The 16,256-nt window shown below is 45.0% G+C and overlaps 1 protein-coding gene across 4 annotated transcripts in view; it reads right to left on the bottom strand.

The window, feature by feature from the left end:
* The window catches only part of DIS3L2 (DIS3 like 3'-5' exoribonuclease 2), a 160,828-nt gene that overhangs the window by 38,509 nt on the left and 106,063 nt on the right, over positions 1-16,256 (bottom strand). For all 4 annotated transcript variants that reach the window (XM_072344181.1, XM_072344183.1, XM_072344182.1 and 1 more), the window contains 2 exons: positions 15,832-15,939; positions 11,881-12,114 (listed from right to left, as the gene is read on the bottom strand). In XM_072344181.1, coding sequence (XP_072200282.1) covers positions 11,881-12,114; positions 15,832-15,939 — 342 coding nt within the window. The remainder of the gene's footprint in view (positions 1-11,880; positions 12,115-15,831; positions 15,940-16,256) is intronic.

Below are 16,256 nucleotides of genomic sequence, written 5' to 3'. Positions count from 1 at the left end.
TACTTCCAAGGCCTCGGTTCATGTTTACCACAGCCACTGTGTTACTTCACTTGGTATTTTTTTCCAGTCCCGTTTATTGTACTGCAGAACTGACTAAAAGTTCATTTGGAAACCTCGCTCACAGAAAGCAGAAACAAATTGCTTTTCGAATGGGCTAATTTTTTTTTTTTCTTCCCTAAACCAAGCCTCACACTTCTTTCCATCAACCCAACCCTAGGGCTGAAAAAAACACAGTTGCCACCACAACAGGACAAGAGGTGATGGTGTTGCTCCAGGTTCAGGTTGGATATCAGGAAAAATGTCTTCTCAAAAAGAGTAGGGGTGCATGGCACAGGCTGCCCAGGGAGGTGGGGGAGTCACCATCCCAGTCACCATTCAAGAACCACGGGGATGTGGAAACATGGTCAGAGGGCATGGTGGGGATGGGTTGGGGTTGGACTTGGTGATCTTAGAGGTCTTTTCCAAACTTAATGATTCTGTGATTCTAATTACCTGTGGGGAGCTCAAGGTGACTTGCTTGGCCTGCATGTAAGGGCACCTCGCACCCCAGTATTCCCCTGCACAGTGCAATGCTGCAGCTAGGTGCAGTAAAACACTATTAAAGCAGCCAGCAGGTTGTCTTGTTGGTTGCAATGAGCATAAATGTTGGATGAGATTCAAGATAACCTTGTGTGAGTCACCCTGCTTGACGAGCGGGCTAAAGTCAGGTGAGCCCTGCAGGCTGCTGAACTCTTCCCCAGTGGACCTTGGCTCACGAAGTGTCTGCAGGCCTCTGGTGTTTCAGATTCCAGGCAGTGACTAATCAGGGACACGTGAGGGAAGGGCTCAGGGGCAAATTTCTCCCATGTTGCTTGTAGACGGCTGTGTGGGTGAAGGTCATGGAGACATCTCCTGGAGGAAACGCTCTGCCTACAGGCCCCAGCAGCTACAAAGCAATGACAAACATGGCTCAGGACTGTTGCCAGCTGAGCTCCTCCTATTGCCAAGGAAAGGAAAGAATCTTCCCCTAAAGCTCTTTCCAGATTTACATTTCCAGGATGCCATAGCTGCAGGCATCGGCATCCAGGCACAGCACATTCCAGGCATTGGTGCACAGTCACAGCTGACATTCAGCAAGCTGTGAAATGTCTGTCCTCTCATAAGGACCCCACTAAGAGAAGGATCACATGGGCTTTGACAAGATCTGTCAGCACTGAAGATCAAACCTCTTCCCCATGAGACAAAGTAGACTGGGCACACCACTGTAGGGAACCAGCTTTAGTGGGGTTGTTGGTAGTTGGACTTGATGATCCTCAGAGGTCCCTTCCAATCCCTACAACTCTGCGATCCATATGTTAGTTCTGAAAACATTTGGGGTAGCCCTTCCTTGAAGGAGGGCAAGAGTTTTTCTTTCGGGCAAACAAAAAATGCCCTCCACTAACATAAATCTTCAAACTAAGCATTAATGACAGTTGGGTGGTATAACCCGTGTTGCACCCGTTTCATGTCTCTTTTTTGCAAGTCTTCCCCCTTTAAGTTGTATTTTGTACCCATCACTATGTTACCAGTATTGCAAATATTACTCTAAAAAACACCGCTCCTCAGTGCTCAGTCCAAAGCAAGCTACAAACAGCAAGAGCAAGGATAAACGAGGCCCAAGAACATACCAAGCCAAAACTTTGCAAAAAAAATCCAAAACCACTAAACCAAATAATTTGGTTTTAAGAGCTGCCTTTTCTTCAACAATTTTCCTGAAGGGCTGAAGCCCAGATGGTGTCACTGAGCCCAGATGGTGTCACTGAACCCAGACACTTAGGGACTGGGGCAAGTCCCCTCTTTGCTGCAGTGTCCAGCTGCAGCTGGGAGCCTTCAGCTCAAGGGAAGGAAGGTCATCCAGCAGCTTGCTTGATGGAGCAGCCATTTCTCCTTACAAAGCAGGCAGAGCAGGTAAGGTTTAGCACAACTCCACCTGCTGAATTTCATCACCCCAAAAAGCCTGTGCATCACAGGAGACACCACATGGACATCATCTGTTTCAGTGCTGCATCCAATCTGGGGAGACTCCATTCAGATACTGGATTTCCACCTGGCCTCTCTCAGTATTCAATGCCTATTGAAGACTTTACCAAGTTTTCACAAAGTTTGGAAGACATTATAGTGGCAGAAACCACTCTTCCTTGTGATGGCCCTATGTCAGTGGGGCATTCATAGGGTCCCATGCTGTTCTGCATTCTTTGAAGACTCATCTGTCTGCTGCCTCAACAAGCTGCAATACCATCATGTTTATGACCCTTAAACTGACTTTAAGGAACCTGTACGAATGCTTTAGAATTTGAAGAGATGACCATAATGCAGAAAGAATCCAAGGTTGGTCCTCTGAGTAATGGCAGTTCAACAACAGAACTACTTGCCACCACAGAATACGCATCAATCACCATGGCTACCTCTTGCTCTCACCATTAATTCTCCATCTCATTTAACCACCTATATGTTGCCCATTGACTTAGTTAAAAAACAACAGCAACAAAAACCTTAAAGAGCAAGGCAATGCGAGAACGGTTTAAAGACTATCAACCATCGCTTTCAGTAATGTTTGAAAATAATAAAAAACAGAGAGCTGAAGTGAAAATTCAAAACCTCAAAGTAATTTCAACCATACCATACATGAGAAGGGAAAAGTTTATACGTGATGCAACAGAAAAAATGACTCACTTTCCCAAATGCCAAAGCCCGGTTTAGTTCATTCTCTCTTCTATACCTGCTAAACACATCACTGAGAGAAACCATCTAATAAATTGCATCTTTTTAAATCCCATTTTAGCCATTTAAGCATTTTATTTCCTAGTATTGTGGGTGAGCTCCTACCCTAACATGCTAATTAAAAGCAAAGCGCTAGCTGGATCAATGGAGCTCTCTCAGAAAAGAAAGGAGAGTCTAGAGATGAAAACAGAGACCTTGAAATTGAGGTGAAACTGCAGCCGTAAAGCTAATGCAAAACCTCCTGTTGATGCATGGGAGTGAGAATGTCTCTGTTAGAGGGCTGACCCCAGCATTGCCACAGGACACCCAATAAGCTACAGCTTCGCAGTCCCCAAGGAAAGCCAGATCAGATGGATCAAATCCCAGGATACAAATAGTTTATTTCAATTGTCAAGGAAGGCACAAACCACAATTTGTTTCACTCAGGCTAAGCTGGCTTCTAAAACAAACAAACAAACAAACGTGACTGCTCGGTAAGTTTGTACTTCTGAGACAGGAACAAGTTTTTCAATTCTAGTTAAAGGAGCCACCCACAAAAACCTTTCATGGTGATTTTGCATGGCTGGTTTCCTCCAGATGTCTGAAGTCTCTCAAACCACTCAAGCTTAGCAAACCCCCGAGACTACTTTCTCACCGCCTCTTGCTTCATTTTCAAGTGAATATCAATTTAACAGAAGCCCATCACAGACGGGCAATGGATTGCAACCGACTCTGTTGGTAATAAATTGGCACAAAATCGGCAATAAATCTGCTACCAGACCAGATCCAAACCACAGAGTGCATTAACTTCAGAGGGCATGGTTTAATACCACCATCAAGTTTTCAGGTGTTGACAATACAACTTATGAATATGTATATCTGGGGAGGAATCAATAGCTGTGTCTGGAGATGGGAGCAGGCAGCACCAAGGCATCACAATGCCTCTTTTACAACCCAGCAAAGCACCACGCAAAGGAGTGAATGCAGGGAGGAGGTCTTTATGAAATATGAAGTACTGATGAATCTCAAAATCAAAGTGAAAGGTGGACCAAAGATCTTAACTAGGAAGTTATGTTTCACTGTCCCGTTTTACACAATTACATATTCAGGGGAAATCTACAATCTGAATTACACTCATGCTAGAAAAAACTTCCTTATTACCAAGGGAAGAAGCAAAGAAGTACAAGATAAATGATCTAGATTACTAAAGACAGATTCTCGGTCACTTGCTTTCAAAACAAAAGCAACGGGTTGCTCAACAAAATGCACTCCCAGTGAATCACTGCAAACTTTAGCAGGGCATATCATTTCAGGAGACATGGGCTTGGACTTGGAAAGTTTAAAGACAAACCCAAAAATGGACTTGAGCAGCACACTGGCTTCTTCAGATCAGGCAAAATGGGCTCCATTCTCATCTCAGTTGCTGGGATTTTGCCTAAAACTCTTGCAGTTTCATTTCAGAAGGCCCTGGAAAGCACAGGTGCTCTCTGAGCTTCTTTGTACTTCAGCATCCTTATGTTACACGAGAAAAGATAAAGTGTCCCAGGGCCCAGGAGAAATGATCATACCCAGAGACACTTGATAAAGTGAGCTGTGGTCATGGAAAGAAAGAATTCTTTTCCCCCCTACTCTCACTTGGGAACTGAAATGAGGAATCACAGAACTGCAACGTCTGTATCTTTCAACTCCTTCCAAACGTTGTCTTTTGTCATTATACAATTAGCCTTTCTTCCATTTACTGCTAGGTGAAACAGAACTGGCTTTGACAAAGAGCTGCTACATCTTCACCTACGGCAGACTGATCACATTTGAACTTAGATCACTCAACACACACTGACTCCATCTAAACAGAATGATGGATTAGCCACGCAGTCAGCAATAATTAATACCTGAAAAAAACACCTTGTCAAGTCTCTGTTCAAATATGTGACAAATGCAATCTGAAGCAACAGAAGACTTTCTGATGACGTCTGTTTATCGCTGGGTAAGAACAACACCAACAACCAACTGGAAAGCAAGACACACCGAGAGCAAGGATTGCTTCCTCAACAAGAAATGAAAAATCAGAATTCTGTTCTAACATTCAACCCACATGCAGAGCTACACAAACATTTAGAACCAGTTTGTCTGTTCTGAACCTCCTGAAGTACAACCAGTAAAAGCCACTTCTCTTCCCTCTAACCTCAAAAATACCAACAAGAGCTAAATCAAGCACTGAATTCTCTGCTCACCCCCTAGCTAACAGCTTCATGTTTGAGACATATCCCTTCACACCGAGGCAGCACCTACAATAGATCCCCTCTCTCACTCATCTACAGATATTCAGTGCTGCCTGAAGCCCCCAAGAGCAACTCACCCCAGGCTGCTGACCCACCTTCGACTGGATAGATAGCCCAGGAAACCAAAAGGTGCCTTCCATGTGTGAATTTGGAGCACTTGGCAAATGCCTTCAGCTTTATCAGCAAGTCAGCACACGATGGCTGCCCACTCAGCCCCTTTTACAATGGCTGATCAGTGGCTGGATTCACTTGATGGGATAAAACCAAGACATTTGGAAAGTGGCACGAAGAACTGCCCACTGCAACTCTGGCTTGATCAAGCACGACAGATTTCCATGGGATAGCTGCAATCTGACTGACACATGCAGGTACCTGCTCTGATGCTGGCAGATGAATGAAGCTGTGACAGCATCTCAAAATCAATGACTTTTTTTTTTTTCCCTTTGGAGGAGCTTCTGGTACATGGTAGATTTAATACAGCTAAGAAGTTCAGATGTGTTTATTTGATTATTAGAAAAACACTTGCACATGACCAGAGAACTTGAATACATCAGTTAGTAGCTGGAATACTCCAACAAGAACAGAAAACGTCGTGACCCACTCTTGCACTACAGGTGGTAAATCAACACTGGAGAACAGCTGTGTGGGGAGCTCTTTCCTGGATGTGTTTGCCCAGACATCTGGCTGCAGTGGCTCCCAGCACAACACTCTACAGCCCAGTCCTACACTCCAGTATCCCACTCCCTGCTCCTGCTGGAGCCAACGTGGCCAATTCACCACCTGCTCCTGCTGTGACACAGCCGCTCAGCTCTATAAGAATGATCATGGAATGGCAGGACATGCGCGGGGACATCAGTCCTACCCTGGGTGCACTTCATTAAAATCTCGGGGTGAAAGACCCACCGCAGTTAGACTCGGAAGGCTTTCCACTCAAAATCCCAACTTAATCAAAATATTTTAATGCCTCCCCAGCGATGCAAACATCTCCATGCACACAGAAAGCTGCTCGGCCCACACAGACCCAACTCCATAACATGACCTCACGTCTCCTTGGTGTGTGTGCAAACTGCTCGACCTGAGCTGTTGGCTGCTCCTGACAACCATGACATTTCATAGTGTCCTGAGAAGGACCGCTTTCCCTGTGGTATCGTAGGAAAGGCATTCTGAAAATCCTTCCTATTTCACTAACTCACCTTTCCAAATGCATTCTGGTGCCTCCTGCAGGGAAGAGCAGCATCCCCCAGAAGACAGCTATGGCCTTAGATGCTCATTTTGATGTATTAACTGGGGCTATGCAAAAGACTATTAAAATCCTCAGAGGAAATGAATCTCCAAATACATCCAACATCCCCCCAGCTGCCTAATGTATCATGCAGTATAAGTAACTGTCCATAATGATCGCACAGCACCTGCTGTCCCCATTCTGGGTATCAGCAACGTCTCTTTAACCAGACATCAAAGAAAAGCACTAGACAATGGCAGAATTGTGACAGGAAGTGAATAGTGAAAGCCCCTTGTCAGTCTGCATTTCCATTTATCTCACAGCACTGTATGTGCAGCCCATCCTGCCTCACGCACCGCTGCTGTAGCAGCATCTTTAGGGAGGTATCACAGCAATTCCTGAGATTTTATAAATGGGCCTTTTGGTTTTTCTCCCAAGCCAAACCACGTGGCTGTGCACACACCTCAGCCCATCCCAAGGGAACCGAACATGAGAGGAATTTGGTACCCACTATCCAACGCTCCCATTGGAACCAAGCACAGTTTCAAGCCAAAGCACCTCCTGTTTGTATACGGATATACTGAATTCAGTGCACAAGGGCTGCTTAACAGGCTGTTCTGCTAGAAACATTTACTACCTCCACACAGCAAAAAGAAGAGATGATCTGAATGCTTGCCTTACAGACACAAGGCAGAAAATATGACAGCACGATGTCTCATAATTATTTCTAACAACTGCTCATATTGGAATATTTCAGTGGTGATGGTAATTAATCTCTGCCTTCTGAGACTTCCAAGCAAACGGTATTAGCAGGTGTTACTGTTTAAAAATGTGTTTCTGTCCTATCCCAGCAGCCACAGTGAAATCCCAGATTTCCCAACATACAAAGTCACATCCTGCACGTACAATGTACCTCTTCCTCCTCACCTTCTAAGTTTAGTTGGCCGCTGAGAACTGTTTGAATCAAGTAGAATCTGTTCTGAGAGGTTCAAAAACCATACAGATCTGGTGAGTCCGTGCAGCACAATATATAACTGGGAGCTTAGGAGCTGGCATGCTGCTAGCACACATTCCTGTACTGGGGGTCATACATTTCCTGCAGCAGCAATACTGTTACTTCTGGAGTCACACCAATTTTAATTAAACACAGCTATTCTCAAAGATCACTTATTTCCTTATTGCCAGCAACCACTGGATAGAATATAAGCAACGTCTCCAGCATGGCGCAGGGGTACACCACCACCATTTTTACTGTCTTTATGTTATTCAAAACAATAAGAAACCCATAGGGAAAAGCAATGCTTGCTCAGATGAGGTGACACTGACCCAGCACACAGCCTGAGAACAAGCAGAAGTAAGATCACTTCACTACCAATTCAGTCCTTACATTTGCATAACAGTCCCATCTTTGCCATCTTTATCCTTCTTTCTTTCTTTTCCCACATTCACTTGCAAAGCTGAACACCTGTTGTGCAGAAAACAAGGAGGAAAGCTATTCTACAAAACAAACGAAAGTCACCAACAAACACAAATGCACTTTGGGTTCTTCACACAATGAACTTTGGTCAAAGCCAACATTTTGAGCACACAGGTCTAAGTGCATTGGCAAAGGCAGAACCACCGGCACAACCACCTCTCACAGCTCACACAGTTGTCATAGAGACAGATCAGCATCTCGGGGCATTCTCATTTTAAATACACACTGAAATCCCTTTGAACCTGCCTCTTTGTAGGCATCTGTCCTCGTGATTCATTTATAAACTTCCCAAGCCAAAAAGAGAACCATTTATCAGCAGGTCTCCTCTAGGCAGGCTTGAGCTAAGGAGCTTTTCTATAAACTTGATGGTTCTTTTTTAACAGCAAGTTTCTATCTGATTCTCTGGCTAGTGTTTCTAAAAGCTGTGGTTTGGGGAAGGGATCCAGCATGAAAGTAACACGGCCAGGAAAAAAAGAAAAGTTGTGAGGAGTGCTCACTTTGGTTTTTAAACCAGGTCAAATCCCTGCTCCACTTTATAGCACGGGCACGCTAAGAGCTGCAAGAGGACAGTAGAGGGGTAGCACTTCGTGGCCTGGGGCAGGAGGGAGGTCAGGAGCAGATGATGCCATAAATACCTGAATATTTTGTCTCAAAGCCACAGCATAAAGCAAGCCCTCCCTTTACATCTCAAAGCTGTAGCTCCTAAGGAGATAGAAAAGAAATACATTCATCCCTGTTTGCGTGGACAAAGTTTTGTAAGCTCTTTAGCTGCTGAAGATGCAAAGACTCGAAACCTTTAAAAATTAGTGCTCAGCTGCCTTCTGGAGCTAGCAAGCTAGCATATATATAGCAAGATAGCATACATATAACTATACGCTAGGGAAAAAGCCCCACAAGAGGGCTATGGGAACTGCAAGATCCCATAGAGCATCAGCCATGTGGCTCAGGTTGCCCAGAAGGTCCTCAGACTTAAGGTCCAATGGAGGTGGATTCCCCTCTTAAAGACTTCAGAAAGGAAATAAGGGGGAAAAAAAAAGAGTGGCAGGACTGCAGGTTGCCGTGGTCAAAATTTCACAGCCCTACAGTGATATTGCATTGACAAACCCGTAGCTTTCAAGACCACGCACTACATCTGTAATTCTTCTCCAGGTTTGCTGAGTGATTCAGATGTGCTATTCCCACACTATCCAAAAAAATATTCTTCAACTGTTGAGCTACGGAGATTCCTGCTTCTAAAATTACTGCTGAAGGAGAACTATGTGCAAGCAAATGCTGCTCTCACGTTAGGTCCCAAAAATGTAGAAGCAATGTTCAGACAGGAAACTTTCCCCTCACCACAACATACAGTCATCGAGGTTGGAGAAGACCACAAAGATCACTAAGCCCAAATGTCAACCCATCCCCACTGTGCCCACTGACCATGAGCCTCAGTGCCACAATTCCTCAGCCCTTGAACACCTCCAGGGATGGTGACTCCCCCATCTCCCTGGGCAGCTGTGCCAGTGCATCACCACTATTTCTGGGATGAAACTTCTCCTAATACCCAACGTGAATTGCTTCAGAAGGGAGATGTTCTTAGTTCTGGGGAATCAATCCTAAATCATATGGATGCCACAGGGGAAATAGAGATCATTGCTAAGGGGAAACTGAGGCAGACAGGGAGAACACCAGCCTGAGGCCACCATGGCCAGTGGCAAAGCAGGAAGGGAGACTCTTCTCCTAATGATTTTCTTCCTACTAACAGGAAGCACAAGAGCATGTCAGGCTGAAAAATGACAGGGTGGGAGTAAGGAAAAAAGCTCATCGCTGTTCAGTAGGGAGTGACCCCAAGGCAGAACTCAAACATAATGCAACGTATAGGAAGAGGGCTCACATCCCTTGGAAAAAAAAAAGCACACGAGTCACCCATGCCCAGCCACCCCCTCCCTTCATCCTATGGGATGATCATTTCCTTTCCTCACATATTTATTTGGAATCTGATAATTCATTGCCCCTAGTTTCCTGCTGGAGTTTGTCTTCCATTGTTCAGGACTTACATTACTCAACAGGAAATCAGTGAGAGGTCCAGAGATTAGAAAGGTGTGTTTCCCATTCGGGCCCACCCCTGAGGCTGGAAGTCAGACCCAGATCAGAGCTGCATCCATGGGAACTCAAAGTGGGGGAACAAACGGAGATGGACTAATCTCATTTTACTACTAGTTACAGACTGCTCTGTCCCACCATATACACTGGATGTGTCCATGTACACACCCCTCAAACACTGCTTCTATTCAGGCCTTACACTAACAGCTTTTCCCATGCGTTGAGGAGGATGTAGTTTATCAAATGTAGCTATCATGGCAGTACTTGAATAGAGTAAGTACAGTGAGAATATTCCTTGAACTAAAATACACTCCTTCTCAAGAGCCATTACTTTCACCCTGACTCTCTTGCCAGGGGAGACAGATTCAGTACAGTGAAATGCCTCTTGTAGGGCATTTGTATAACCCAGTTCAACACCACCTAGGAAGCAGGCTGACTGGGAATCAGCCCCTTTGAAAGCAGAAGCAGAAGTGGCTTTTAACCCAAATCTCACAGGTGATGCTTCAATACATTCTCTTTCATGGCTCTTCCACAAAAAGCACAGAGCAAAATAAAACACCGCTAATCTGTTATGGGATATCATGGAACAGGATGCTTCCCGAGCCAAATCCTCCCATTTAAAATGTCACAAGTGTTTTAAAACATGTGCTGAGGTTAGTCTGATAACAGGTACTAAAGTCAAGCACATAGGGTGTCCGTTCAGCACAACACTAAGCTTGTGTAATGACTTGTGTAATGCAAACTGCATTTCTCTAGCACTCAGCGTGCTTGGAAACAAAAACCCAGCTTATTAGCCACTGAATGATAAACATCAATGAGGTGAACCTCTGTTCCTAAGAAGTTTTAAGCAAACTCTGCACGATTTCAAAATGAGTCTGATCTCCAAAAATAGATTACAAACAGATTGTTTCTTTCAAGCAAGAGAGTACCCTGACCAAAAGCTCTTGGCTCCAGGCTTACTTGTATGTTCCTAACCAGTCCCTAAGGACCTTCAATGTATGCAGGCAAAACAGCCTTGGCCATCACAACTCTTACACCAGAACATTCATCTTAAAGCATAACCCTCCATCTCTGAAAGTCAAGACACGGATGTCTCATCCTGCCTGTCCTGGAATGGTGACACTGCATTACCTCCTCCTCACAGCAGCTCCACCAGATTAAGCCACGTGCTCTGTCAAGGAAGTTCACTGATTACAGACACTGGTTGCTCTCCCTCTCTACAATCAGATGTAAACCACGCTTTCCCACAACTGGAGACAATACTACAGCCCTGAATAAAATGGAAGAATTGCAACATACCTCTTACATACAATAGTCCTGTTTATACATCTCGGTACGCTAGCTTCTTTCTCAGCAGTATGATTATGTTGACTCATGCACCTTTTGCAATATGAAACAATAGAGCTTCCTTATATTAAGAGATGACTTTGTCTCCTGGTCGGGAAGGCCATTGGGTTCTACAAATTACAGGAATCTCCCATCCACAAAACCTGACCATGGCCACCTCAGAGCAGCAGAACCTCAAATGCAGAGTATTTTTGCTGTAGAAATCTAAAATATCTGGATCTACTTGTTCTGTGTGCCATTTCTACTTTACAGCATAGAAGACTACTTAGATTGTCCCAGACACTAAACCTCCTCACACACATTTCTTCCCTCTGAACCACACTCGCTTATAAACATCAGCTTAGATAACATTTTAGCCACTTTCCCTGTCCAGAGAACTGCTATGAAAGTGGTGGAAAACAGGAGTATTGCAAGCACAGGAATAAACGTGGAGGATAACTGTTCACAGTGTGATGTGCACTAAGGATACCCAAACTGCCTGATCATGAATGGCACTGCTGTCATTGCTTCTGCTGTGCAAGTTACTTACCAAGTTTGCTATAGCTTCAGGATTCTGAAAAATACTGGCAGATGGACCACTCCTCAAAGAGAGTTGGGTTTTCCTTTTCATCCTACTTGGTGCTTTTGGTAGATAATTTGATGCCATTTTTAAGATGACATTAGCACACAAACTTATCTTCCTATTCCAGCCCACCTCTCCCTTGGAGTTTTTATTCTACCAGGAAACTCTAAAGGAATACAACAGCAAATCCCACCTGGTCTAGGCGCAGAGCACCGTCGATGAAGCGCTGCTTGCGGAGGTGCTGGGCGATGTGATGCAGATTCAGCACAGCTTGCTGTATCTTGGCTACTGAGTGCTGAGGGGAGACAGGGGGCAGTTCTTCAGGTGAGAACACCTTCCCGGGGTTTTCTATCATGCTCTGTGCGTGGTCGTAGCTCAGCTTTGCGCAGGAACAGATGACTGTCCGCCCAAACCATTCGTCAAGGATCTGCAACACAAGAAAGTATAGGTAGATCTGGAGGCTTCCACTGCACAAAAGCAGGAGAGGTTGTACCAACAGTGGAAAGAATGACAACAGACCTCACCAGTGATTTTCATTGTTGAATGAAGATCTTATCACACTGAGGCAATCAGAAGGCTCTTTAGATTCTCTAGTGTCTAATAATGCGTATAGGCATGATAAAGTCTTTATTTCGCATTGAAAATGGCCCCAGTCTTCTCCCCCTACCTGGATTCCGTCTTCGATAAAGAACTATGGCAGAAATCAGACATCAGACTCAAAGCTCGATAAATGCAGGAGTGGCAAGAGACAGAGATACCTGCACATGCAAAGAAGGATCTCTTATCTGAACACATCAGATTGCATTTCACCTCTTCAGTTAAAGCCTAAACAGTGGGACATGAGAGGCTGGCCCTAAAAGACTGTTGTGTGGCCACATCCACACAAAGCTACAGGGACTGTAGTGTCTGACTGGCACTTGTGAAAGTGCTTGAGTAGGATTTTGGTGGGTCTAGAGGAAAGGTAGACAGTCACTGACCCCTTATTTCTCCTAGCAAGTTTACGGTGCAAGGCCCAAACTCAAGCCAGAAAGTGTTTCAAGCTCCCTTTACACCAATTTAACCAGAAGTCACTCCCATCTTAAGCTCCATAAAAGAAAACCAGTGTGAAAGTAGCAATTCAAAATTATTCCTTAGCCCAGAAAGGATACGTAAGTGCTCAAAAGCTCATTTAACCAGTGAGAAGGTGCAGAGGGACACAGGGCTGAAGGCTCTTCAGAAAAGTCAAGAGCACTGGCAGGAGGAGGGCTCTGGAGAGGGATGCGGTCTGTGATCAACCATTCAAAGCACAAGTGCTCAGTGAATGAGTGGAGAATTGTAATTCTACTTCAGTTACAAGTGCCACCTTACCCTTCATCAGCACGAGAGAATAAGGTAAACTCTGCAAGCGACAATGCCTGCGAAGCACAGCCATCTGTAAAACAGACTCTTCAAGGACATTGCTTTTTTTACTTAAAAAGAAAGGATTGAACCCCAAGATACCTTTGCTGTCTCCCTCTTCTCCCTTCCCCCCCACCCCCATGTTCCTTAACATCAGTACAGTGCAGCTCAGATCTCTGAAAATCTCAGGGCATTTAAACTCATTTTCAGTTAGAAAGTGTCCTGCTGGATGGGATGCAGCAAGTGATGCCTTGTGATGCAAAGCGCTCAGACCCTCAGCTCATGGTTATTGTGCATGTGACCCCTACCTACACACAAGGACAAATGAAGGAGGAGAAAGGCATAAAGCTGGTCAGAAAGGTGATGCAAAATTGCTGGCAGCACCTGCTCCATGCTCTGCTACAATCCCATTCAGTGTGGATAGGCTTCCTGCAGTGATGGGGGGTCCATATCTGGAAGGTCAGCAACATCTGATAACATCTGCCAGATCCCCAATATCTCCTGATGTTAAACAAGCAAGGTCCTTGATGTGGAAGAAGCTGCTCTGCTCTTTGAGATTGACTTCTGAAATTATTAGTTAGCTGGTAACAGATACTTCAAACTTACAATGCACGGATGGTGGTCAGGAACCAAGAAGGTACCTACCGTTCCTTGCTGAGAAAGGCTGAGCAGCCTTCACTTGAACTGAGCACTTCTACAGAACCACCAATTGCAACAGGCAACACTTTTCAACTTGCTGTTCAAACGCTTTCAGATGCTGCTCCTATTTCCCTGCTGCTCCATCTCCTGCTATTAACTTCTGCACCAAATGGCACTATCAGTTCTGGCTCCAGTCCCTTGGCTAGCAGTGGGAGCCAGGTCTGAAGATACATGGAGCTTTCTGCCATTGATTTCCAAGAACCTGCTCTGCTCCTTGCAGGAGGCAATGGACTGGATTTCCACTTTGCTGCCTGAACTTGAAGCTTTCAACAAAATCTTATTTTTCTGCTTGCTCAGAAGAGGCCAAATATTTCAGAGCTTCCTTGTAAGATGAGAGATGCAGCATATTGGGCCCCAGGAACATAACGAGAATGTCAAATCTCATGCAGGCTACATTCAGGGCTGTGCTTCAAACATCAGCAGGCAGTAACAAGGAGTTACATCGTTTGTTTACAAATATCTTTCTGTTGACTGCATCCAAACAGGAACGTGCTACGCTGTTCCTAAAAACGCCCAGCTCTGCATCTGAAGAACAGCACAGGCTCAGCAATACAGTTAATGCCTTTGCCCTTGGAAAGTCATCCCAGACACATCATGCCACACTGTCCCACTGGAGTCCATGAAGCTACGTAGAGAACTGCTTGGGCAAAATTCTGTTACACTCCTGGTGTTACACTCCTGATGACAACTCCAGAATGCAAAGGCCATAAAAACAAGAAAGTGCCTGTTGCCAAAGAGGGCTGAGGCTGGCACTACTTTTCTGTAACAATAAACAAAAACTCCACCAACTTAACAGTTGCATTCAAGAGAGGAATCTGCATGGCTTTTCCCTGGGAGATGTGCAGGCTCTGGACTTGCTTTGGAGTAGCGACAGTGGGAGCTCAGAGATGAAACACAGGAGATCTACTCTGTCCCACCTCAGAGATAACTTCCTCTCCATATCAACTGTCCCCAACCAAGGCTACTATCCCTGCAAAACCTCCGAGGAGAAACCTGGCTGCTCAGACACCCGCATGCAGTCTGCTTCCCCAGGTTGTGTCTCAGAGCTCTGCTTCTGCTGGGATCAGCCACCTCCACAAGCAAAGCTTGGCGCTGTGATCCTCCTGTCTCCTTACTGGTCATATAGGGTCAGTACAAATACTATTTGAAAAGCAAATAGTGGGTACATTACAGGGACTAAGAGACTTAAGGATTTAATTAAAAGCTTATTTTAATTAAGACTTGACTATTAACTGTTCAAAAAGCTCTCAGAGTCAATGAAAGGCCCACCAAGTAGCTACAATTAGAAGGTCCCAGGAGTAATCATGCTGCCACTACGGTAAGCGGACTGATTTTTACACTGAACAAATAGAATCCACTTCAGTGCCAGAGCTGAAGAGATGCAGACACAGATCTGCAACCATATTCTATTAAAGCATAAAAGAAGATTCAGTATCCATTAGGGCAGCATGGACCCAATGATCAGCAAAGAGGAGATTGTTGGGTTGTTACTAAGAGTGTAGAAGAGGGAGAGAAATCAAGAGAGCTGAAATCAGCTTGCTGCACCAGCTGATCCCCAGGAATAACACAGCATGCAGAGGATGGAGCTGTGCCTTTGCTGAAGAGCTATCATACTTTACATGTATCAACGTAATTTGCAGTACAGATGAGGTATAGAAGAGTCCATTTACCAGGGAGACCACAGAGGGATCCTTATCCACTGCACTGCACAACTGCCTGCAAGCGCAATGCAGGGCTGGATTCAGGGAGAAACATCCTGTCCCAGACCATTAGCTGTGACTGGCTGCTGGAGATATGATATTAAATGTATGAGCGACCTGGCAATGAGCTGGAAATCCTCCATTTCTAACATTCACACAGATACTCTTCCCTTCCCCACCACATTGTGAGATTTTTTCCAGTCATCATTAAGACAAGATATAGGGACAGTCCTACATCCTCTCTTATTGTTCACCAACAAGCCCTTTGCTATCCAGCTGGCGGTTATGGGGTGGCATTTTTACCATTCTGTTTGCAAGATTAGGGTCTGGACTGATGAGCAGGATGCGTGCTTTGCTGCTTGACTCACCTTGCCTTCTGGAGTCACCTTCCACATCACAGAGAACGTCAGCCGGTCTCGCATGGGATTGAGACTGCACAGCTCCTCACAGAGCAGCTTGGGAAGCATTGGGATCACCTAGAAGAGATGAGGAAACTCAGTGCTGAAGAAACATGGTGGTGTCAGTAAGAACCTGAAGAGCCTGGATTTGGGAACCGTGCCTCTTGTTTTGCCACTGATGACTGCACCAGGCAAGTAAAGCAAGTCTGAGGCTGCTTTCTGCAAAGTGTAAATGAAATTTCTCCCACGCATCACAGGAATATGCGTGGCTCTAATAAGTATTGAGCTGTGCTTTGCGGCACAGACAGGAACACGTAGATGTTGGTGAGATAAACAAAAGCACCTGTTTTGTGACTACTGAACACAGTGTTTGCAAACAGAAGGAGAACAATTAC

Source organism: Excalfactoria chinensis, chromosome 9, assembly GCF_039878825.1.
Source record: "Excalfactoria chinensis isolate bCotChi1 chromosome 9, bCotChi1.hap2, whole genome shotgun sequence".
Lineage (NCBI taxonomy): Eukaryota > Metazoa > Chordata > Aves > Galliformes > Phasianidae > Excalfactoria > Excalfactoria chinensis.
The sequence above is the reverse complement of the archived record's forward strand: the minus strand, read 5'-3'. Positions and strand labels throughout refer to the sequence as shown.